This window comes from Palaemon carinicauda, chromosome 19 (genome assembly GCF_036898095.1).
Source record: "Palaemon carinicauda isolate YSFRI2023 chromosome 19, ASM3689809v2, whole genome shotgun sequence".
NCBI lineage: Eukaryota > Metazoa > Arthropoda > Malacostraca > Decapoda > Palaemonidae > Palaemon > Palaemon carinicauda.
The window spans coordinates 109,923,514-109,948,601 of NC_090743.1; the positions used below are offsets into that span (position 1 = coordinate 109,923,514).

Consider the following 25,088-nt stretch of genomic DNA (forward strand, 5'->3'; position numbering starts at 1 on the left):
CGAAGTAAAAATAGACAAAAGGTTATATCTGCGTAGGATTAAACTTGCTGCTACCACCATCCTCAGAAAGGGGTGGAGTCCTTATTGCTAAGGAAAGTATAAACCAGTATAATCCAGGCTTTGCATTAAGGAATAGGCTATTATAGATATCCCCGATTAATATACATAGGCTAAATGCTCAAAAAACAATATGAAATCAAAAATATAGGTGAAGGAGACGCAAGGTTCCCGAGAACAAGTTTATTGAGAAACAATAAATAGACATGGTCACCATAAATATGTACATATGCTAGGTGGATGACCAACAATTTTCACAAGTACTGTAGTGCATGGATGAATGATTATCTGAAAGAAAACATATGTGTCACTTACACATACCCCGGTATCAAACTTAACGTCCATGTTACTACTTCGCTGACAATAGCGTTGGCAAACGCTTGGCACACCTGTCTGTACTTATGTTACCATCACCATCACGTTGGAACAGTCACTGTGGGCTCTGAGAGCCTACACTACCAGTTATATCAACATATATAACTAACTATTCACCCAAGAATCCAAGTCCCAAATGATTCCGCTGTTCCTCGCAGAGTTAAACAGCAGGGTTAACGACGCAACCAACTGCTACCACAGACCTCTTTAGCTGCTCCACTTGCTTAGCATAGTGGCGAAAGAATACCCTGGAAGACTTCCAGCCAGTGTATGAACGAAGGTGTTCAAAATCCATAAAGTTAAAGAAGTTTAAAGATGAAGCAACTTTCCTCGGATCATGACCTGCGGGTGAACTGTCAGGATCCGCTCTGCGAATAAAATATGTAATTTTCGCCCTAAGTTGATTTAAAGATAAATTCGAGCCCGATGTTTCTCCTCTGAATAGTTGGCCCCCATGGAAGTCTGAAGTTCTACGAAGATAGACCTTAAGGCATTCTACGGGACATAGAGATGCATCTTCTTTCAGAGGGCAGATTCTCCAGGGACCCCACCTGTTGGTGGGCAACTCGTTCTTAGCGAGAAACGTAGGGTCCGGAAACAGGTTCAGTTCTCCCCCATCCAGGAACTGAACTCAGCCCTCCTCTCTCGAGAGGGCCACAATCTCACTAACTCTGGCCCCAGAAGCAAGGGCAAAAAGGAAGATCACTTTTTGAGTCAGGTCCTTCAACGCACATTCCTCATTATCTAGTAATGAGGCAAAATGAAGGACTTTGTCTAATGACCATGAAATAGGCATTGGAGGAGCTGATGGTCTAAGCCTAGCACAGGCCTTTGGGATCTTATTAAACATTTCGTTAGCGAGGTCTACCTGGAAGGCATATAGAATGGGTCTTGTTAGAGCTGACTTACATGTAGAAATTGTGTTCGCCGCCAGCCCCTGTCCGTGGAGGTGAATGAAGAAGGATAGGCAGAACTCCGTAGAGATCTCGTGCGGGTTCTTATCTTTGACAAAGGCTACCCATTTCTTCCATGCAGATTCGTACTGCCTCCTAGTAGACTTACACTTGTATTCTTCCAGGAAGTCGATACTATCTTTCGAGATTCCGAACCGTTTCTTCACCGCTAGGGAGAGAAAATCATGAGCTGCAGGGTTCGGGTTTTCTGTAATGAAGCGAAGACAGTCGACTTCTGGACTTGCTGGGACAGAACTGGGTCCGGGAGTGGTAGGAACCTCAGTCGTAGTTCCAGAGCCAGAGGGAACCATACACTGTTCGGCCACTTGTGGGCCACTATTGCTGCTACTCCCTTGAAGGATCTCAGTTTGTTGAGGACCCTCAACATCAGATTGTGAGGGGGAAACAGGTAGATCCTGGACCATCTGTTCCAATCGAGGGACATCGCATCTATTGCTTCTGCCGAGGGGTCCACATATGGGGACACATATTTCGGCAGCTTCTTGTTGTCCTTCGTCGCGAAGAGGTCTATCTGCAGTTCTGGGACTTGTCTCAAGATGAAAGAGAATGATCCTGCGTCTAGGGACCATTCTGTCTCTATCGGTGTTACCCTGGATAGAGCGTCCGCGGTCACATTCCGGACTCCTTGAAGGTGAACTGCTGACAGGTGCCACTTCTTCTTCTCCGCCAGTCGGAATATGGCTAACATCACCTGGTTGAGAGGTGGGGATCTCGATCCCCGCCGATTCAGACATTTCACAACCACCTCGCTGTCCAGTACCAACCTTACGTGGATCGAGTGACGTGGGGATACTTTCTTCAGGGTCAGAAGTACTGCCATAGCTTCTAGAAAGTTTATGTGAAAGGTCCCAAATAGCTTGGACCAGATTCCTTGCACTTTTTTCCGATGGGAGTGACCCCCCCACCCTACCTTTGAGGCGTCTGTGTGGATTGTCACTGACGGGGGGGGTGGCTGAAGAGGTAGAGACCTCTTTAGACGACTGGCTTGAGACCACGGTCTGAGAAGAGAACGTAGCCGAAGTGGGACCGGTCTCTTCAAGTCCCTTCGCTCTTTTGATGCAAAGGTTCTCCATACTCCCGCTGCATCTTTTAGCTGTGCTCTTAGCACAGGGTCTGTTACTGATGCAAACTGAAGAGAGCCCAAAACCCTCTCTTGTTCGCGTCTTGATATCCTCTCGGAACCTAGAAGTCTCCTGACAGACCCTGCTATTTCCTTCCTCTTTGACATCGGGATGGAAAGACGGTGTGACACTAAATCCCAGTGAATTCCCAACCACTGGAACCTCTGAGCTGGAGAAAGACGAGACTTCTTTCTGTTGATCATGAAGCCTAGATATTCCAGGAACTGAATCACTTGTAGGGAAGCTTGCAAGCATTCTGCTCTGGATGCTGCCCACACCAACCAATCGTCCAGGTAGGCTACTACCTGGAACCCTTTTAGGCGTAACTGTTTGAGAGCTGCGCTCGCAAGCTTCGTAAAGATCCTTGGGGCTATGTTTAGTCCGAAGGGCATCGCCCTGAAAGCGTAAAGTTTTTGTTGTAGCTTGAATCCTAGGTAGGGGGAGAGACGACGACTTATTGGAACGTGCCAATATGCGTCTGACAAGTCGATGGAGACGGTATATGCCCTCTTGGGCAGTAAGGCCCTTATGTGTTGTAACGTTAACATCTTGAACTTGTGGTTCACTATGAACTTGTTGAGTGGTGACAAGTCCAGAATGACTCTGAGTTTCACCGAGTCTTTCTTGGGAACACAAAAACAGCCTCCCTTGGAACTTGATGGACTTTACCCTCCTGATCACCTTTTTCTCCAACAGATCTTGGGTGTACTCCTCCAAAACGGGGGTGGAGTGTTGGAAAAATTGAGGGCACTGGGGCGGAGTACTGTACCAACTCCAACCCAGTCCATTTTTGAGAAGGGCTGTGGGCCCAGGGATCGAAGGTCCAGCGATCCCGGAAATACTGAAGTCTCCCACCTACCGGCGACACTTCACTTTGACTGTCCTGCAGTCTTGCCTCCCTGGCCGCGACCACCTCTGAATCCTCGTCCCCTAGAGGGGCGTCTTGATGACCCTCTAGCTGCTCCTCTGGGCCTTGCACGAAACGTGGTCGACTGTCCCTCGAACACGGGATTGAATGCAGGGGAAGCTGATGACATGGCTTGGGGAACCCATTGGAAGGTGGTCGGGGTCTGGGCTACCAGTTGTGGAACCGGAGGAAAAGCTGGCTGTTGCTGCTGTGGGTCTTTGCTGTTTGAAGGACTTGGCTGGACGGGAGGAAAACCTTGACTTCTCTCGCCTTTCCTTTCGGCTGAGGGCCCTCATCCGGAGAAGACTTCCTCTTAAGGGACAGGCCCCACTTCAGGAGAAGATTGCGGTTCTCAGTGGCTGCCTTGTCCACGATCTCTTTGACCACGTCCTTGGAAAGAGATCTTTACCCCAGATGTTGGATGAAATTAGCCTCTTGGGTTCGTGCCTCACTGTGGCCGAGGCGAACACAAACTCCCTACAGGCTCTCCTTGCTTTAACAAAGCAATAGAGGTCCTTGGTTACTGTGGCCAGATGGATTTTAGCCATAACCATGAACATCTCTGGCATCTTGGGGTCGCTAGCCATCGTCTCCATGTTGGTCTGGAGAGACATCGAGGCTGCCAGGCGCTCACTTGTGTCCAATTCCCTCCGTAGAAGGAATTCCGACAACTTGGGAAGGTTTTCGCCGAACTGCTGTCCTGCAATGTCGGCGTCCAACTTCCCAACCGAGAAAGTAAGGTGCACCTCCTTCCAGTCCTTATTATCCATTGGCAATGCCAGCGATAGAGGTTTACATTCCTCCAAAGACGGGCACGGCTTGCCAGCTTCAACCGCCTTGATGACGGCCGCAAACCCCTTTTGCATAAAGGGGAAGGCCCTAGCCGGGGAGGATACAAAGGAGGGGTGCTTCTTGCTCAAGGCGGCAACCTTTGAGTTTGAGAACCCCCTCTCCTTTAAAGCAGCTGTCAAAGTGGCTTGAGCCTTGGAGTGATCCAGGATAATCACCTCCTTTGGTTCCGTCTCCTCCTTCGAAGCCGGTTCCTTCTTCAAACGGACATAGCAGTCCGGGTAGGCCCCTCTACTGGGCCAGAATTCCACCTCCTCAAGGGGAACTGAACCCAGTTTCTCCGACATGACGATCTTCCCAATCGTCATCGGCATGTGCTCGGCATATCTCCACGGGTTGGCATCCGAGCACAGAGGAAGGTCCTTAACGTTGAGCTTCTTTGGAGGTCCACGTGATGCTGTGATCTTCTGCATCTGGAGCTCCAAAGTAGCGGCCTTCTGATTATTCTCCCTCTGCATCTGTTGGATCATACCAACGATGGAAGAGAGAGCCTGTCCAAGCTCTGCTGGAAGAGCGGACGAGGTAGAGGGGATAGGTTCAGGGACCTGAACCGGCACGTCTGATGATACGGGAACCTCTTCCTCCACGGCAATAGGATCTCGATCCTGCTCCTCGCCCTCTGCGAGGAGATCCTGCTCCGCACGATCGGACAAGTCGGACATCTTGTCGTCCAACTGGATGTCCTGCAAGGCGTCAGCGACATCCTCCTCCACTGGGATCTGGATCAGAGGGATCTCCGGCCGAGGCTGGGGAACAACAGCATCAGGGGAAGCCTTGGGAAAAAGGTATGCCCTCATCTTCTCGTTAGGAAGATAAGGTCCAGTGGTGTTTTTCTGAAAACCCCTTACCCATACGCGAAGCCTCTCCCTCGCTGCATCTCTTGACTCCGCCGACCTAGGGGATTCAAAAGCCTCTGATAGCAGGTTAGTACATACAGCACATACCTGCGGATCCCAGTAACGATGTTCATCATTGGAGGCTGCACAAGCCGCGTGCCTCCTACACGAGGCATGTCCGCAAAAGTTCTTACTGCGGACATTGCAGAAGACACTATCACACTTCGGATGCTCCTCCTGTAAAAGAAGAAAAATTTCCATGAATATCAAGTGAATTTTAATTCACATGTAACAAATGAGTATTCAACAAGAATAAGGGAAAGACACCTACTTGTGAAACCCACACAAACACCTGTGGAAGCCCACCAGCCAAGTCACATAGTTAGTCTTTACTAGAATAACCAGAGAACGTATTTCCAAAGGAAATTAGGTGTAGCTCACACCTAAGGTAAAATAATACCATTCTGGCCAGGAATAAAAGAATTATCTTTTATCCTTGTAAGGCGACACCAGGTGATTATACCAGTAACACAAGTAAGATAGAAAAAGACAGTGTTGTAACCTACTACATCATGAACTCCCTTGGTTGAATATACCACCAAGAGAAGACTGATACAGTACCTGAGGGTGGTGTGCCAGCCGGCTATTGCCGCTCAGCACCCCCCCCCCCCTTGTTTTCGAAAGGTAGATCTCAAGTACACAACATCAGATCACCTTTATTGGGGAGAACTCCAGAACCCATGCCTGAACCGGCCGGCAGTGGTTGCCAGACCGTAGCCACCCGGTTTGCACTGAGTTGCCGGCCATCATATTTAGTGGCCGGCTGACTGGGCAGTGTCGCGGGCCGGCCGGCAGCAGTAAACAAACCCTGCCGGCCGGCAGCAGTAAACAAACCCTGCCGGCTGGCCCCCACACTAGGCAGCGCTCGGCTGCCGGCCCCACTTGTAGTGGCCGGCAGATGAGCAATAGACCGGCCGGCAAAGGTATACACCCAACGCCGACCGACAGCAAGAGAACTGGAGAACACCCCTCCCCACCGACGGCCGGCCTGTAGGCCGGCAGACGGCAAGGACAACACATACTAAGATAAAAGAATGAGTGCCGGGTTAAGAGACTATAAGTCTCTGGGCCCGGCACCCGAAAGAGTGCCGAAAGGAAGGGGGAGACACTAAGTCAAGCTTCCTAACCGCTGCCTACTGAATTTTCAGACGGCAGCGATAGAGGGACCAAGAAAGGACCGGGCAGCACTCACAGTAATGGTCTCTGCCGGTCGGCACACTTTGCAGGCCGACAGGAGACCACGTCAGTTCCTCATCCCAACCTAGGCTAGGCAAGGATGCAGACGACTGACACAATGAACGGAAAAAGAGAAGGGAAGGACAGAGGGTCCTATCCAACCTTACCTTGGTTAAGGGTCATTCCCAACTAAGACAGTTCATCTCAGTTAGAGAAAGACCCGAGAGGGAGGCCGGCACTACTGGCTGCCTCCCACGAACCACGGCAAGGAAGGAATTGCCTTTCCAGAAAAGGGAACATATCCCGAGACCGGAACGGCAAGGACAGTCTGATGAGTCACCGAGTAAAGGGATCACTACTGGAACCCAACAAGGTGGACTAAGGGGGGTAACCCTTAGTGCCCGAGTCAATCGGCAAGGGAGACTCTGCCCCATGCCAGACAAACCGGGCTCAGACTAAACACTGTTGTACTGTCCCCCTCTGAACCAATACTGTTGGAACGGGAAGGTACAGTACTACTCCAGCATAGATATATTTGAAGATTAATTCAAATAAACCACTAGAGTTAAGCCTAAGGCTTAAACAGAGGGAAAGGGTTTGCCCCTTCCCCGAAGAGAAGGGAGCAAACGGGGAACAGATAATATTATAATGACCTAAGACAACCTAGCCTAGGCACTAAGAGAATCGATTACCTAATTCACCGAAACTCACATCAATACTATCTTGGAAGGTACTCAAAAGGACTAATATGTATAACGTTGCCTAACGCTTAAAGCAATAAATTCACATTTGGAAGACTAATTATCATGCAGGAAGTACATAGGCCAACAACTAGCCTACGAAGACTAGTGTTGGTAGCCTTGGCAATTTCGCCAGGCACACTACTATCGCATCATAACAGAATTCCTAAATAAGCTAAGTAGCTAATATTTAAGCGCAAAGGGGGCTGGGAACGTCGCTCTTGCTAACAAATAAATCCTATTCTAGCGAGCGACAGCATCCATGATGCCTCCAGCAGGCAACAGCTCTTGTATCAAAGATAACTCTTTTAATAACTTTAATTTTAACCAAGAGCCTACATTTATACATAAAAGAAATAATACTCAACTTATCCGAGGCAGAAGAAGTTGGAGAAAGCATTATTAACGAGAAAATTCCAAGATTGGGTAGTAAACAGGGAAAAATACACCGAGTCGTAGAGCTACGCAAAAAGGAATACAGATGGCGCCGTGAGCGGCGCAGGGCACGCTTTCGAAACGGGGAGGAGGGATGCCTTATGAACGGCTCCCCCCTTTCTTATCGTTTTCGTTTTCTTGCCATTTTACCCCTACGAAGTGTTAACTCTATTCGGGGTATAGATTGCTATGAGGCGTGTCAAGAATACGTCCACTGATATTTACGATATCCCTAAGGTCTTTTTTAGGGATACTCGCTCCAGGAGTTAGAATTCTGGGTACCTGAAGGTAAATTCTCTGGGAATATCGCCGTAGTTGTAATATACCCTAGGAAGCTGCCTTTAAGGAACTTCCATCAGGACGACATGGCTTGAGCCCAAAAAAACAAAACATTAAAATTATTTTTATATGTTTATAATAAATGGAAAGTTAATCGAAGAGGCCTAATAAAGGCGGAGGGATATAAAATATATAGAGGAAAATCTATAACGTGATATACTGTAATTACTAAAAGCCTAAACACACTTCCGTCTAAGGGAAGGGTCGGCCATTTAAAAGTGAAAGAAAGTCCATACTCTCTTTGTCACCATAATTAAATCTATCCAAAACGAGTTCAAGATTTAAGATGAAGATAAAACACCTGCATAGCGAAAGCTCAAAACTAGAATAAAGTACTTCACCAATTAGTTGTGAAAAAACTCCAGTTTAGCAATAGCGAGTAAGTACGTCTTGTCGATAGCTCGACAGAGAGAAAATTGAGTTCTTTGTTTACATTGAGTACTGGGTATCTGGACGACAGATGGCGCTGTTGGGCACACCCGCAACCTGTGTAGCGATCGCTGGTGAGTTTTACCTTAGAGTTTTCTGTCGAGCAACAGAGTTGCAGCTATTATAATCACCGGCTAAGTTAAATATTGAAAAATTGCAATTATGAGACATATGCTTCTATACTTAATAGAAGCCTTATTGCATAGTTGTTTTGGTGGGATTTTTATATGCTTCAACTGAGAAAACGTGTGTCCAGCTGAACAATTTGTGACCATCAATGTTAAAAATATATGAAAGCCAATGTCTACATTCAAAATTTTATTTCTACATTTTGGGTTTCCCTGGATTTTTGGCGCATATATTAATGAAACTGGTGAAGCTCAGCCGAGAAATTACTATTGGTATCCTCTGGGTAAGCATCAATAAGTTTTTGACAGCACTGAGAATGCCTTTCAGTGTTAACAGATGAAGAGTCATTATGGGATATAGTGGTATTTCACTTAGGAAAGATTATCTATAATACTTCTCTTTATGTCTCTTGTCTTTTTTTCCATATGAGTTTCAAGTATGTCAACAATTGTATGAAAAGTGAAGATACAAAATTTATCCCTGGCATTCAAATAAAAATCTGGCGCATTTTCGTGATTGGGTATCTCTCCGATACACTTGCGAGTTGTAGCTGCTTTGTAATCAAAACTATACAGTATGTATAACTAATATTTCTAATACACTCACATTAAGGTCAACACTGAAATTGGTCAGTAATTAGGCTTGTTTATGTACAATAAGTTGGAAATGAAATAACATTTGCAATGTTAAGAAAAGGTTAATGTTTAAACTTTAGAAACTTAATATAAAATTGATATAATTTTCCTAATACTATATTACTACAACTATACTATGTAAGAGTATGAATGAAGAGTACACAACCATTTCCAGGTAACTGTGTTCTTTTACTTATAATTAGACTTTGCATATTATCAATCTAGTCATAAACCATAATACTGTATATTCATCGCGTTTACACTGATTGTTCAACTTCAAATTTGTTATCAACAGTATCACCAGTATCTTCAAATAAAGCCAATTGAGTTACTATACTGTACTGATACGGTGACTCAGTTCAACTTTCTGCGACAGATTGGTACGAATCAACTTGGGTGGAGGCATGAAAGGACTCTGGAACATGGTGCGAAACAACTTGGGTATAAATCGCTTGTGCATGAAACAACTTGGGTCGAAACTCACAATATAAAATAACCTGATACCACATATGTCACCGTATCATTACCGGCAGAGATCTCATTACTTCTATCGATTTTAATAAAGTCCCGATCAGGACAACATCTTCTAATAAAAATACTATGGATGTATGTATGATAGTGACCACCTGTATGTACGATAACGGCTGACTTAGAATACGGCAGTGTAAGGGGGTAGCAGGGGGACTTAGGCACCCCCCATTAGGTAAGTAGGTAAGGACACGGCTTGTAGGTTAGGCTGGGGGGGGAGTTTAGGTTAGTTGGTATCCATATTCTATGCTCGCCGGAGGAACTGACCGCTGGTATACAAATGACATACAGTGAGTACTCGTTTATCGCGGTAGATAGGTTCCAGACCCGACCGCGGTAGGTGAAAATCCGCGAAGTAGTGACACCATATTTACGTATTTATTTAACATGTATATTCAGACTTTTAAAACCCTCCCTTGTACGTAGTACTGTTAACAAACTACCCTTTAATGTACAGAACACTTAATGCATGTACTACAGTACCCTAAACTAAAACAGGCACAAATATTAAAGGCGATTTTATATCATGCGTTTCCTAAACACGCCAAAAAGCACGATAAAAAATGGCAACCAATGTTTTGTTTACGTTTATCTCTGATCATAATGAAGAAACAAACGCATTTAGTGTACACATCTGTGTATAGGTTAGTTTTTGCATCTATTATATTGATTATACAGTATGTTGATTTTGTTATTACCAATGTTTTACTTAATTTTCCTTAGGACTTCCAAATGAAATGTTTTTCTTTATGACATTACGCTCCATCTTCGATCGTAATGAACAAACGAAGGCATTTAACGCGCATGATGAAAGTAATAAATAATGATATTACAGTAAAAGCTTTTAGAAAATATGTTATTACAAATATTATTTACCGTATCTATATAAAATCATACATACGTAGCAAAGCAGGAAAACAATTTACGAGAGAGAGAGAGAGAGAGAGAGAGAGAGAGAGAGAGAGAGAGAGAGAGAGAGAGAGAGAGAGAGAGAGAGAGAGAGAGAGAGAGAGAGAGAGAGAGGTTGTTGTTTTACGTACGTAAATGTAAATTCTAAACAAAAAAATAGCCCCATTTCATATAAAATAGGTTATTACAAATATTTTACTTTATCATATTACAGTAGTCTGTATAATACTGTAAAGTTCAGTACAGTATGTTGTTGTTATAGTCGTGGCAATGAAATTCTCACGAAACAAAAACACGGCATTCAATTACAACAGCTGATTCATTCTCTCTCTCTCTCTCTCTTCGTGTTATACTGTACAATACTTACATATAGATGAAAAAACTAAAATTAGTTTTCTTAGTGTCAATTAAATACGAAACGAAAAAATTATGCCGAGTTTACATCCATTTCAATCGTTGCTAAAAATACAGCATCCGATTTCATCAGCAAACCACTATTTTTTGGGAAACATCATTTTATTCTAGAAAATTGCTACTCTTTAAAATGTTATTTTCATTAGTAAAATAAATTTTTGAATATACTTACCCGATAATCATGTAGCTGTCAACTCTGTTGCCGACAGAAATCTACGGTCGGGATACGCCAGCGATCGCTATACAGGTGGGGGTGAACACAACAGCGCCATCTGTGGTCAGGTACTCCAGTACTTCTTGTCAACACCACCTCAATTTTTTCCTCGGTCCACTGGTTCTCTATGGGGAGGAAGGGTGGGTCAATTAAATCATGATTATCGGGTAAGTATATTCAAAAATTTATTTTACTAATGAAAATAACATTTTTCAATATTAATCTTACCCGATAATCATGTAGCTGATTCACACCCAGGGTGGTGGGTGGAGACCAGCATACATGTTAACAAAGAAGCTAAGTATCCCGTATTTTATTTTATTAGTTATTCAAAAATAACATAAAATAAATAAGTACCTGGTAAGGAAGACGACTTGAACCATTACTCTGCCTTTATTAAGTACGTCTTCCTTACTGAGCGTAGCGGTCCTCTTAGGATGCTGAACGACTCTTAGGTGCTGAAGTATAAAGGGCTGCAACCCATACTAAAGGACCTCATCACAACCTTTAACCTCGGCGCTTCTCAAGAAAGAATTGACCACCCGCCAAATCAACAAGGATGTGGAAGGCTTCTTAGCCGACCGTACAACCCATAAAAAGTATTCAAGAGAAAGGTTAAAAGGGTTATGGGATTATGGGAATGTAGTGGCTGAGCCCCCGCCTACTACTGCATTCGTTGCTACGAATGGCCCCAGGGTGTAGCAGTTCTCGTAAAGAGACTGGACATCTTTGAGATAGAATGATGCGAACACTGACTTGCTTCTCCAATAGGTTGCATCCATAACACTCTGCAGAGAACGGTTCTGTTTGAAGGCCACTGAAGTAGCCACAGCTCTCACTTCATGTGTCCTTACCTTCAGCAAAGCAAGGTCTTCTTCCTTCAGATGAGAATGTGCTTCCCTAATCAGGAGCCTGAATAGGTAAGAAACTGAGTTCTTAGACCTTGGAAGAGAAGGCTTCTTGATATCACACCATAAGGCTTCTGATTGTCCTCGTAAAGGTTATGACCTTTTTAGATAGTACCTAAGAGCTCTAACTGGGCAAAGTACTCTCTCCAGTTCGTCCCCCACCAAGTTGGACAGGCTTGGGATCTCGAACGACTTAGGCCAAGGACGTGAAGGAAGCTCGTTTAGCAAAAAACCGAGCTGCAAGGAACATGTAGCCGTTTCAGATGTGAAAACTATGTTCCTGCTGAAGGCGTGGATCTCACTTACTCTTTTAGCTGTTGTCAAGCACACGAGGAAAAGAGTTTTTAAAGTGAGGTCCTTAAAAGAGGCTGATTGGAGAGGTTCAAATCTTGATGACATAAGGAACCTTAGGACCACGTCTAGATTCCAGCCTGGAGTGGACAACCGACGTTCCTTTGAGGTCTCAAAAGACCTAAGGAGTTCCTGTAGATCTTTGTTGGTGGAAAGATCCAAGCCTGTGTGGCGGAAAACCGCTGCCAACATACTTCTGTAACCCTTAATCGTAGGAGCTGAAAGGGATCTTACGTTCCTTAGATGTAACAGGAAGTCAGCAATCTGGGTTACAGTGGTACTGGTTGAGGAAACTGCATTGGCCTTGTACCAGCTTCGGAAGACTTCCCCTTTAGACTGATAGACTCTAAGAGTGGATGTCCTCCTTGCTCTGGCAATCGCTCTGGCTGCCTCCTTCGAAAAGCCCCTAGCTCTTGAGAGTCTTTCGAAAGTCTGAAGGCAGTCAGACGAAGAGCATGGAGGTTTGGGTGTACCTTCTTTACGTGAGGTAGACGTAGAAGGTCCACTCCTAGAGGAAGAGTCCTGGGAATGTCGACCAGCCATTGCAGTACCTCTATGAACCATTCTCTCGCGGGCCAGAGCGGAGCCAACCAACGTCAGCTGTGTCCCTTTGCGAGAGGCGAACTTCTGAAGTACCCTGTTGACAATCTTGAACGGCGGGAATGCATACAGGTCGAGATGGGACCAATCCAGCAGAAAAGCATCCACGTGAACTGCTGCTGGGTCTGGAATCGGAGAACAATACAACGGGAGCCTCTAGGTTATCGAGGTAGCGAACAGATCTATGGTTGGCTGACCCCACAGGGCCCAAAGTCTGCTGCAAACATTCTTGTGAAGGGTCCACTCTGTGGGGATGACCTGACCCTTCCGGCTAAGGCGATCTGCCATGACATTCATATCGCCCTGAATGAACCTCGTTACCAGCGTGAGCTTTCGATCTTTTGACCAGATGAGGAGGTCCCTTGCGATCTAGAACAACTTCCACGAATGAGTCCCTCCCTGCTTGGAGATGTAAGCCAAGGCTGTGGTGTTGTCAGAGTCCACCTCCACCACCTTGTTAAGCTGGAGGGACTTGAAGTTTATCAAGGCCAGATGAACCGCCAACAGCTCCTTGCAATAGATGTGAAGTGTCCTTAGCTCCTGATTCCATGTTCCCGAGCATTCCTGTCCGTCCAAAGTCGCACCCCAGCCCGTGTCTGATGCGTCAGAGAAGAGACGGCGGTCGGGTTTCTGAACAGCCAAAGGTAGACTTCCTTGAGAAGAAAGCTGTTCTTTCACCACGTGAGAGTAGACCTCCTCTCTTCGGAAACAGGAACTGAGACCGTCTCTAGCGTCATGTCCTTTATCCAGTGAGCCGCTAGATGATACTGAAGGGGGCGGAGGTGGCGTCTCCCTAACTCGATGAACAGGGCCAGCGATGAAAGTGTCCCTGTTAGACTCATCCACTACCTGACTGAGCATCGGTTCCTTCTCAGCATGCTCTGGATGCATTCTAGGGCTTAGTAGATCCTTGGGGCCGACGGAAAAGCCCGAAAAGCTCGACTCTGAAGATCCATACCCAGGTAGACAATGGTCTGGGATGGGACGAGCTGGGACTCCTCAAAATTGACCAGGAGGCCCAGTTCCTTGGTCAGATCCATAGTCCATCTGAGAATCTCCAGACAGCGACGACTTGTGGGAGCTCTTAAAAGCCAGTCGTCTGACGGAGCCGGACACAAGATCATGGTACTGCTGCACAGTCTGTGAACTGTCAACCATGGGGAAGCGAGGAAGTACAGCGACAACCCGAAGCTGTCTAGACTGTCTGGGTCGTACAGACAACTCCTTATCGGGTTGCTGAGGTTGCCGCACTGCGTCACAACAAGTCACTTCTGCTGGTTGTTGAACGTCTTCCCAGTGACACACTGACTCCGTAAACAAAAAATCCTCTAACAAGGACTAAGTTTGGACTGCATGTCTTGCAACAAAGCTCAAGGTCTATGGGAGCAGGTGTGGTAACAGACGGGGTTAGCGACTGAAGTGGAACCATTACCCTCCCTGGAAGCATGTTATGCTTAAATAAAAGTCCATAGGAGGCTAAGCAGCTAAAGGCTCCTCTCCAAATGACAGAGTCCTCAAGGGAATATCAGAAGGAGGGAGAATAGCACTTTCTCATCTACAGGAACCATATCCGAGAAAAGCTAAGTTCTCTCAGTGAGGGTTTCACTGGTGCAAAAGCAGCAGACTAGAAGGCAACGTTATGAAACTGCTTGACAGTCTAGTGAGTTGGCAACAACCAAAGATGTGTGACTGAGGAGCATGCGGTAAGGTATGCAGAGCATGCTGTATGTAGAGCATGCTGTAAGGTAAGCAGAGCATGTTGCATGGCGTGCGGCTTATGTTGCATGGGATGAGGCTCATGCTGCATGGGATGAGGCTCATGCTGCATGGTATGAGGCTCATGCTGCATGGGATGAGGCTCATGCTGCATGGTATGAGGCTCCTCATAGCATGAGGTCCCTGCCTCATGGGTTGAGGAGGATGCCGCATAGCATGAGGCTCCTGCCTCATGGGTTGAGGAGGATGCCGCATAGCATGAGGCTCCTACCTCATGGGTTGAGGAGGATGCCGCATAGCATGAGGCTCCTCATAGCATGAGGTCCCTGCCTCATGGGTTGAGGAGGATGCCACATAGCATGAGGCTCCTCATAGCATGAGGCTCCTGCCTCATGGGTTGAGGAGGATGCCGCATAGCATGAGGCTCCTGCCTCATGGTTTGAGGAGGATGCCGCATAGCATGAGGCTCCTGCCTCATGGTTTGAGGAGGATGCCGCATAGCATGAGGCTCCTCATAGCATGAGGCTCCTGCCTCATGGTTAGAGGAGGTTGCCGCATAGCATGAGGTTCCTGCCTCAAGAGTTGCGTCTGCCTCAAGGGTTGAGGAGGTAGCTGCGCAGAGAGAGGCTCTTGCCTCAAGAGTTGAGGCTCTTGCCTCAAGAGTTGAGGTTCTTGCCTCAAGAGTTGAGGCTCTTGCCTCAAGAGTTGAGGCTCTTGCCTCAAGAGTTGAGGCTCTTGCCTCAAGAGTTGAGGTTCTTGCCTCAAGAGTTGAGGCTCTTGCCTCAAGAGTTGAGGCTATTGCCTCAAGAGTTGAGGTTCTTGCCTCAAGAGTTGAGGCTCTTGCCTCAAGAGTTGAGGCTCTTGCCTCAAGAGTTGAGGTTCTTGCCTAAAGAGTTGAGGCTCTTGCCTCAAGAGTTGAGGCGGTTGCCGCATAGCCTGAGGCTGCTGCCTCAAGGATGGTGGAGGTTGCTGCAATGCATGAGGCTGCTGCCTCAAGGATGGAGGAGGTTGCCGCAACGCATGAGGCTCCTGCCTCAAGGGAAGAGGAGGTTGCTGCAAAGCATGAGGCTCCTGCCTCAAGGGTTGAGGAGGTTGCCGCATAGCAAGAGGCTCCTGCCTCAAGGAAAGTGGAGGTTGCTGCATAGCGCTGGTACCTGGCAACTCCCAATGCGGCAGCTCACGCATGGAGGCAGGAGGAGCCTCAACATCATACGTCTGGCAGGGTGGACTGCGCAGAGGTGGAGGAGCGCTCGCAGGAGGAGGTGTGCTAACCTTCTCTGCCTGAAACTCCTGCATCAACACCGCAAGCTGAGACTGCATTGTCTGCAGCATAGACCACTAGAGTCTAAGAAAGACAACAACAAACGGAGCTACTGTCCGTTGAGACTGAGGGTCTAAAACAGCTGGTGCGGCAACAGACGGAGTTACTGCCTGTTGCGGTACCACCTTGCCTCTCTGGGAGGTGTGCAGTTGTCGTACTGCAGCAAGTCCGAACTAACCCAGTGCTAATGGCTCCACCTAGGAGTTGGACTTGCGCGGAAGGGACCGACTTGCACTTAAAAGCTGCAAGATTTGGTCCATGGTTTCTGCGAGAAACCTCTTACGCAGACGAGGAATAAATGGGCTCTCTCGTCTTTGTGTGGGTGGGGTGATCACGTCGGCTACGTGAGTTGGTTACACCCGAAACCACGGAGGGAAACGTCTGTTCGTCGATCAAGGCCTGATGAACCCATAAGTCCTTCGACGTTACTTCTCCCCTGCTTGGGAGCTTGTAAGAGGTCCCAGACTAGGCGAACAACTGGCACGAACAGACGAACCCTCGAACGCAACACTGTAACACTTTGCGCTTATCACTTTATCACTTTTGATTTTCTGTTTGCACTTATTTCACTGAACTCGAAACTTTAAGTGGTTTGTACCTGAAACACGCAATTCTATCCTTCATTAAAAGTTAGTACAGTAATTGCGAAAACAGTATTACAATGTAACAGAAAAACATAATGAAAGATAAATAATTCAGTGGCTGGAAAAGAGACTAAACACTAGATCAAATAAACTACGTTTAAAATCTCTCACCGCATAAAGCCTGGGAACAAGAATAAAACTCTAGAAACGTTTACCTTCTTCCCCTAAAGAGACTAGGGAGAAGAGCAAAAACGATAACAACGTTACCCGCTTGAACGAAACGTTTATCCTCCTCTCTCTCCCTCCGTCTCTATCTCTCTCTCTCTCTCTCTTGACTTAGAACCTGAGAGATGAGCCCAATTATATATATCGTTAAAACATATTATTGTTAAAGGAAAAAAACTGAAAGATTTCCCAAATAAAAAGTTCCTTTATTAGAATTAAAACCATTTAAGCTAAGAAAGAATGAACAAAACGCTAGAATCGGTTTACTCTTACTGCAACGTGACACCGTGAATACTCTCTCTCTATCGTAACGATAGAGCGCAAGTTGAACGTTCTGAACGTCAACAACTGCAGAGACAAAACAAAACGTTAGTTCAACTTTGAAAACAGTACGAGACTATCAAAGAAATTCTTTCAAAAACATTAAAATAGCATAATATGTTAACAGGTAAAAACGAAATGACGGGCTCAATGTAAATTAACTTCGGTTCCAAGAAAAGACCGCCTACTATTAGGAAAGGTCGAATATAAACAAATATAAAAATTAATTTTAATAAGTTTATAATAAAAGGAAATTAATCGAAGAGGCCTAAAAAAGGCGGAGAGATATAAAATAAATCTATAACTTTTGTTAAGCAAAATTAAGAAAGAGAGTCTATACTCTCTTCGACACCAACACTTCCGTCTAAGGGAAGGGTCGGCCATTAAAAGTGAAAGAGAGTTCATACTCTCTTCGTCACCAAAATTAAATCAAAAATTAAATCAAATTAATTCCAAAAACTTGCTAAGCTAATGATAAAGCTTCCTGAATAGCGAAGGCTAAACTCTAGAGCAAATACATCACCAAATCGTGAGCAATAACTCCAGAATCAACAGCGTATCCATGTAGGTCTAGCCGGAGGCACGACAGAGGAAAAATTGAGGTGGTGTTGACAAGAAGTACTGGAGTACCTGACCACAGATGGCGCTGTTGTGTTCACCCCCACCTGTATAGCGATCGCTGGCGTATCCCGACCGTAGATTTCTGTCGGCAACAGAGTTGACAGCTACATGATTATCGGGTAAGATTAATATTGAAAATAGTTAATTGCACATTAAGAAAGCGTGTACTTTTGTTTTTAAATTTCGGGTGTGTGTTAAAAATCGAGAGTTTTGTTGACTTCTTTTTGTTTTACTTTTGGCTGTGATTAGATCAGCTGACGTCTAGCTGCCGCTCTTGAGAGTGTACGAATACACTAACAAAGTATCGTTTATACCATTTCTTAACTTATTCAAACCGTCTACAGTATACAGTTGATATTACATAAGCACCAATGTGTTATAACCTATCAAATTTTTTTGTTTATTACATTTAAATCAACACAATACACACTCACACACACACTCACTCTCTCTCTCTCTCTCTCTCTCTCTCTCTGTGGGCTACTTTTCACTACCTCCCATTCCTTACCTCTCTCTATCTCTCTAACAAATGATATCTTTGTTGCTCCTCAAAGTTTCATTTATATTGAAAATCAATCATGATTCAATCTTCCTTACTTTCTCCAATCTCGCACCATCGGTCACATCGCGGTATTTTCGAAATTTCCGGAAAATCCGCGATATATGTATATACATGCGTTATGAAAAAAATCCGCCAAGTGGTGAATCCGCGATGGTCGAACCGCGAAGTAGCGAGGGATCACTGTATACCCTTCTATCAGTGTTACTTAGCAAGTGCATCCACAGTTCTAAAAATATGCTAAAGTTATTCCGGAAAGGTTGTACAGTATTACAGATTATCATTTCGAACAGAAAATATATGTTTTCCAGTAGTAAATGACGTGATTTAACGGAATTTGACCTTCAATTCAACCGCAAACAAACAGAACAACCAGTTCGACTAACTTTAAGTAGCCAAACTGGTTGTTGTTGTTGCGGATGAAATAAAGGTGAAAACTGGTTAAATCACGTTATTTTCAACAGGAAAACATATATTTCCTGTTAAAATGTTTAAATATAATGGCTCTTGTTCAAATTCCGTCCTCACTTCACTCATCAAGAACTTATGTACTGCGCACGCTAACATTAGTAATGTTACGCTAACACTAGCAATGTTACAATGTTACGCTAACACTAGCAATGTTACGCTGACAATGCTAACGTTAGCAATGCTACGCTAATTATATACCCTTTACACAATATATAAAAGGGTACAGAACCTAACAAACCCACCTAACCTAACCTAGTAATTCCCAGGTCACAACCCCTAGCCGGGGGCAAGGCCCCGGACCCCATTCTCAAGTCACAACCCCTAGCCAGGGGCAAGGCCCAGACCCCCTTCCCAGGTCACAACCTCTAGCCGAGGGCAAGCCCCCGGACCCCCTTCCCAGGTCACAACCTCTAGCCGCGGGCAAGCCCCCGTACCCCCTTCCCAGGTCACAACCCCTAGCCACGGGCAAGCCCCCGGACCCCCTTCCCAGGTCACAACCCCTAGCCAATGTTCTACTTGTAAATATATAAAATTAAAGAAATTAATGACTTACTTTTATGACCGCGACAACGAAACTTATGGGTCACCGGGGTGTTGTGACTGTGACGTCTTAACTTCTGTATATCCACATCGCCGTTTCTTCTTTGTCTTAGCTTAGTACTGCACTTGGGACACTGTAAAGTTGGGGTATTACATTATGAGATTTAAGAAAATTATCAACATTGGAATTCACCGAAATGCTTTCAAGTATGGATTACTGCAGTCGTTACAAGTTTCTGTATTCTATAACTTCAATCGTAAAATACGCAAAAAGACGTCACTTGAACTAACAAAGACCTGACTTGGACAAAGGTTTCCACGGAAAAGAGTTTGTTGGAAGGTGCGGGTTGGGAAATATTAACCCCCCTGTGCAAAATTTCCATACGTATGGGTTTGTGATTGGTTAACGGAAAAGCAACGGAGTCTAGAGAGTAAACATGAATGAACAGAATGGGAAACTTATCCAGAGAAAGTATTTATGTGAAATCTGGGCATGACAAGGTAATAACAAAATGTATAAAAGTAATATAGCAAGATAAAATGGAGAGTATGAGAAATATTTAATGGGAATATAAAATGAGGTGATTTTATAAGATACCGGATAATAAAAAGGGTAATTCTTGGGTTAAACGTGATATGTATACGAGGGTATTACATAAAAGGAATGGTATAATTGTACTGGATCAAGTCAAATACTTGATCTAGTTGAATATTTAAATGTGGCGGGTAGAGAAGAAGTAATCCTATTGGTGGAGGAGGAGTCTATGCGCAGGTGGAAGGAGTTTATGCGTAGAAGGTCGAAACCTGCTATGTACAAATGAACGAACAAGAGCGACTACTACCGACCCGTAGAATGTCAAAAAATAAATGAAAAACACTGCTGTCAGCATGTTCCGCTAACATTACTAATGTTAGATTGCGCAACTCAATATTACCGTATTTTTTCATCGGTTTATTATACATCCAAGAAGGTAATGTATAGAGAAGAAAAGGCTTGTTTTACCAATATATACCGTTTCCCCACCCAAAAACCCGAGTTCCCACTGGGGGTCACCCACTATTGTTGGATATAGATATATATATATTTCTGAAACTATTTAATTGCGATGGGAACGAGTGTCATTTTCGAAGAGCGGCATTTTTTCTATAGACAAAAAGTAGTTTTTTCCCTAGGTTACATTGCCCTGTAATACAGTACAATAATACCGAAAAAAAGTTTTGAAGCCTTTGTAGGGTGACGGCCAGATCCGTTTTCATTCATAGAAAATGGGAATATTATAAAGTGGGGTGGACTGTGGCCGTCATTCTAAAATCGAGTTCGTAGAAAACTGGAATATTCTGAACTGTGGCCGTCGTTCTATAAACAATTTTGGCGGGAGAAGCTAACTTAAAAAAACCCACCTAACCTATGCTAAAAGCCGTATCCTTATCCAGGGGGGCTTCGCCCCCCCCCCCGGACCCCCCCTTACCTACTACGGGAGCGAGAAGATTCGTGGCCGGAGTAAGAACTCGAGCCACAAATTTTCAGGTAATTTAGGGTTTTTGACAAAAAACATATAAGTGTGCATTCAAACACATATTTAAGATCCGTAGACCATTTCCAAACGTTTTTATTCTATACAAGATAACAGTCGGAGCGATAATAAGCAAATTAGGACGCTTGGCCGTAGAGCTACAAACTACCCAAAGTTTTTTCCCTAGATTACACTGTCCCGTAATACAGTGCAATAATACCGTTATTCCAAATAGCTTACAGATGGGTAACAGCTAACAACTTTGGCCAGGATGAACTAACTTTCCCGGTAGGAAAGCAGCCCTAACTCTTACCGTAAACTTACACAACTCTTTTATGTACTCTAAGTTATGTTCGCCTACTGTCATTCGAGAATAACGAAATAAAAGGATACGCCACAGCAGGAGGTCTTCCACTTGTTTGGCTCACAGTTTCTTCTTCCTCTGAGTCCATACTATCATCAACGTACTCATCGTTATCACTCATGAATGTGATTTTAAGGCAATCGATGAAAATTAGTAACACAGCAAACCTAAGGCAAAGACCTGGCCTTTCGATTGGTTTCAAGCAGATGTATGGTTCCACCTTAGACTCATCGAGTGATCTGTGTTTACAATTTCGACAGTCTGTCGTGTGACGTCATAGTTGCTCTTCTCTAATTCTGTCACACGAATCGTGAAAAACGAAAACGAGCAAATATATTGAGCTGATTTAAATTCCTGTGTAGTTTTATTTAAACTGCAATTACTTAAATGCATTTAAACATGAAAATTTAAAAACTACTTAGAAGACAAACGTAATTTCCCATATAATAAACATTCTTGAACAAGAAAATTATAATGAAATTATCTCTTAATAAAATTACCCAAGTACTGAGTTTTGCAGGAGGTAGATTATGTAAATTTAATTTAAATAAGGGTTAGTATAACGCATTTTATATCATGTTTTTTATGCATATACCTTTCAGGCATCCACCTCTGATTCTTTCAATGAGAAATGACCTTTATACTTAAAGCTGAGCTTTTGCTAAAGGTGGTGTTGTGCACCAGACAATTATTTCTGATTCCCAGAATGTCAAATAGGCCTACATACAGTAATGCTAGTTTTATTATCAGCATTGCAGCACTGGTCACTATAACCAATTCGATCACAACAATCTGAAATGCAATTAGACTTGTGGAAGCCTTTCTATAATCTTGTGAAATTTACCTTTATAGAATCGCCTGTCTGCTCTATGTATGTATAGCCTACGTTTAGAGCATAAAGGAAACCATACATAAGAGAGATTTATAATCACCAAAACTTAGTATATAGTCCATTTCTAATAATTGATAAAAAACTAAACTAATTGGACAGCTACTTGGAGAAAACCCCGTGAAGCAGCAATAGACATAAATAAGTTATATTGCGTTCTAAATGGTATAATGGGAAATCTAAATAAAATAAAACTACCAGAGGAGTACAGTGACTATGAACTAGCAAATATTTTTCTGTTATTGTTTAGAAACAAAATATGAAAATAATTAGGTCATTTACAAATATTCAACACCAGATACAGGAATAAAACCAACGAGATTCATTATTTTAACATAAGACAATGTTACCAGAGAAAGCAACCTGTGCGATTGATCCAATGCCAATATTTGAAGTAATTGGAGAAAGAAACTTTTCTAGCCTAATCACTATAATTACAATAATAGTCAATGCAAGCATCGATGAGCGTAAGTTTCCCAAATCTGAGAAAATTGCTATAGTTACGCCGCGGTCTGAAAAGTGATCTAGATTATTAGGAATTAAGTTCATATAGACCTATTTCGAATCTATCATTTATTTCAAACGCACTAAAATGCGTAATTCTTGAATAACTAGACCTAATTAGTCACTTGGAAGAAATAGAAGTGTTGCCAGACAACCAGTCTGCTTACAGAAAATTATACTCTACGGGGACGGCTGTCTGTTCTGTTGTAAAAGATATGCTGGAAATGATGGATGAAAACAAATGGGGAATTTTAATATTACTTTTATCTCAGTGTTCCTTTGTATACAGTACAGTTGGGCATGAACTGATAATAAAGGATAAACATTCCATCGGTATTGAAGATCAAGCTTTTGAATACTTAAAAGACTACTTGGTTGATAGACCCTACTGTACGCTTATTGGAAACTCTTATTCATCATATGAACCTTTAAACACAGGGGTATCTCAAGGGAGTGTACCGGGCCCAATCTTGTTCTGTATCTACACTATTGGTCTTCCGAATGTACTAGAGTCATGGAGTGAAGTTCAAATTATCTCCAGACGATACATAATTTTACTTCTCTATAAATCATATAGGTGACACTTAAAACTAAGCACTGAAAACAGTCGTTTAACGTTACTGGAACGGTGATGAGAATTATAACACTTGATTTTGTATATTCTAAGTTTAATTTCATCATACAATTCAAACAAATTCTTAGGTTTTTCATTCTTAGTTAGAAAGCGACTCTTTGTTACACCTATGTGTATATCCTTATAAATCTGTACTATGGTAGACATTTTCTCATTTAGAAAGTCATTGGTACAGTCAAGTGCACTCAACGCTGCTATCAGTGACATATTATAAGTGAACTTATTGTCAATCTCAGAGAAAAATCTGTCATATGTCAAAACAGAATCTTTCCTGGTGCCTAACTGCTCACTCCGCAAAATAAGATTGCGGGCACTCTATCGCATTATAGATAGGTGCAAAGCTTCTAAGCTTATTATTATTATTATTATTATTATTATTATTATTATTATTATTATTATTATTATTATTATTATTATTATTATTATTATTAGCTAAGATGCTATAAGCCCAATGGCTCCAACAGAGAAAAATAGCCCGGTGAGGAAAGGAAACAAGGAAATAAATAAACGATATAAGAAGTAGTGAAAAATCAAAATAAAATATTTAAAAAATATATTAACAACATTAAAACAAATAATTCATATACAGACTATAAAACGACTTATCAGCCTGTTCAACATAAAAACATTTGCTGCGTGTTTGAACTTTTGAAGTTCTACTGATTCAACTACCCGATTAGGAAGGTCATTCCACAACTTGGTCATAGCTGGAATAAAACTTCTAGAATACTGTGAAATATTGAGCCTCATGGTGGAGAAGGCTTGACAATTAGAATTAACTACCTGCCTAGTATAACGAACAGGATGGAACTGTCTAGGAAGATCTGAATGCAAAGGATGGTCAGTATTATGAAAAATCTTATGCAACATGCATAATGAACTAATTGAACAATGGTGCCAAAGATTAATGTCTAGATCAGAAATAAGAAATTTAATAGACCGTGAGTTTCTGCCTAACAAATTAAGATGAGAAAAAGCAGCTGAAGACCAGACAGGAGAACAATACTCGAAACAAGGTAGAATGAAAGAATTAAAACACTTCCGCGGAATAGATTGACCACCGAAAATCTTATTAGAAGACTTTCTCAATTTTTTTTTCAATTAAGCTTAATTTACCTGTACCATAAATAAATTAATAATAAAATTCTTAATCTTTACTTTCATTCCATTCTACCTTGAAATCTGCCAGGATAACACCTTGCTATCATCGATTTTGGCAACCTATTGTGGTCACTTTGGACCTTTTAAATTCTTCTTTCATATGCATTGCCCTACTTATGTATGCAACCAGATCCCTGCTAGGATTTTGCTACATACCTACACTTATGTCTAGTTTCTGTAACTGTCCTAATTTTAGGCATGGAAATAAATGTTCTGTTATATCTTTGCAGAGGTCATACAAATCATCTGCGTATATTCCCCTAAAATTTGTTTTTAGATTGAGCATATTCAATCTTGCTTCCATTACAATGGTTGCCTTATCCAGATCCATTTCCTGATATAAGTCTGAGGGCCATTTCCCTCTATCCCTCTATGAATCTTAATTTTTTCATCCCTTTCTTCTTTCCTCTATCTCGTCCATAATTCTTTATTTAATTTCTTTTTTCAGGGTCCCCTTTCCTCAATTTTTTATTTCGTCAATTCCCATTCCATATTTACCATAAATTTCTTCAATGCTGTATTACAGTACTTTCCATGTGGACTCTTCAGCTGAGCCTCAATTATCTCTCTTACTAGTCTATTTTTATCAGAGTTTATGATGCAATGGAAGAGCATTAATCTTTTATATTCTATTTTGCAAGGCACTGCTTATATTCCTGTTTCTGTCCCCATATGGAG

General features: G+C 43.2%; 1 protein-coding gene across 1 annotated transcript in view; it reads right to left on the reverse strand.

Annotated features, from left to right (window-relative positions):
* LOC137658726 (uncharacterized) overlaps nucleotides 1–21,494 on the reverse strand; it is a 60,015-nt gene extending 38,521 nt beyond the window's left edge. The window contains exon 1 of the mRNA XM_068393730.1: nucleotides 21,252–21,494. Within this exon, the coding sequence (XP_068249831.1) occupies nucleotides 21,252–21,343 (92 nt within the window). The 5' untranslated portion in view covers nucleotides 21,344–21,494. The remainder of the gene's footprint in view (nucleotides 1–21,251) is intronic.
* Between the last annotated feature and the right edge of the window lie 3,594 nt (nucleotides 21,495–25,088).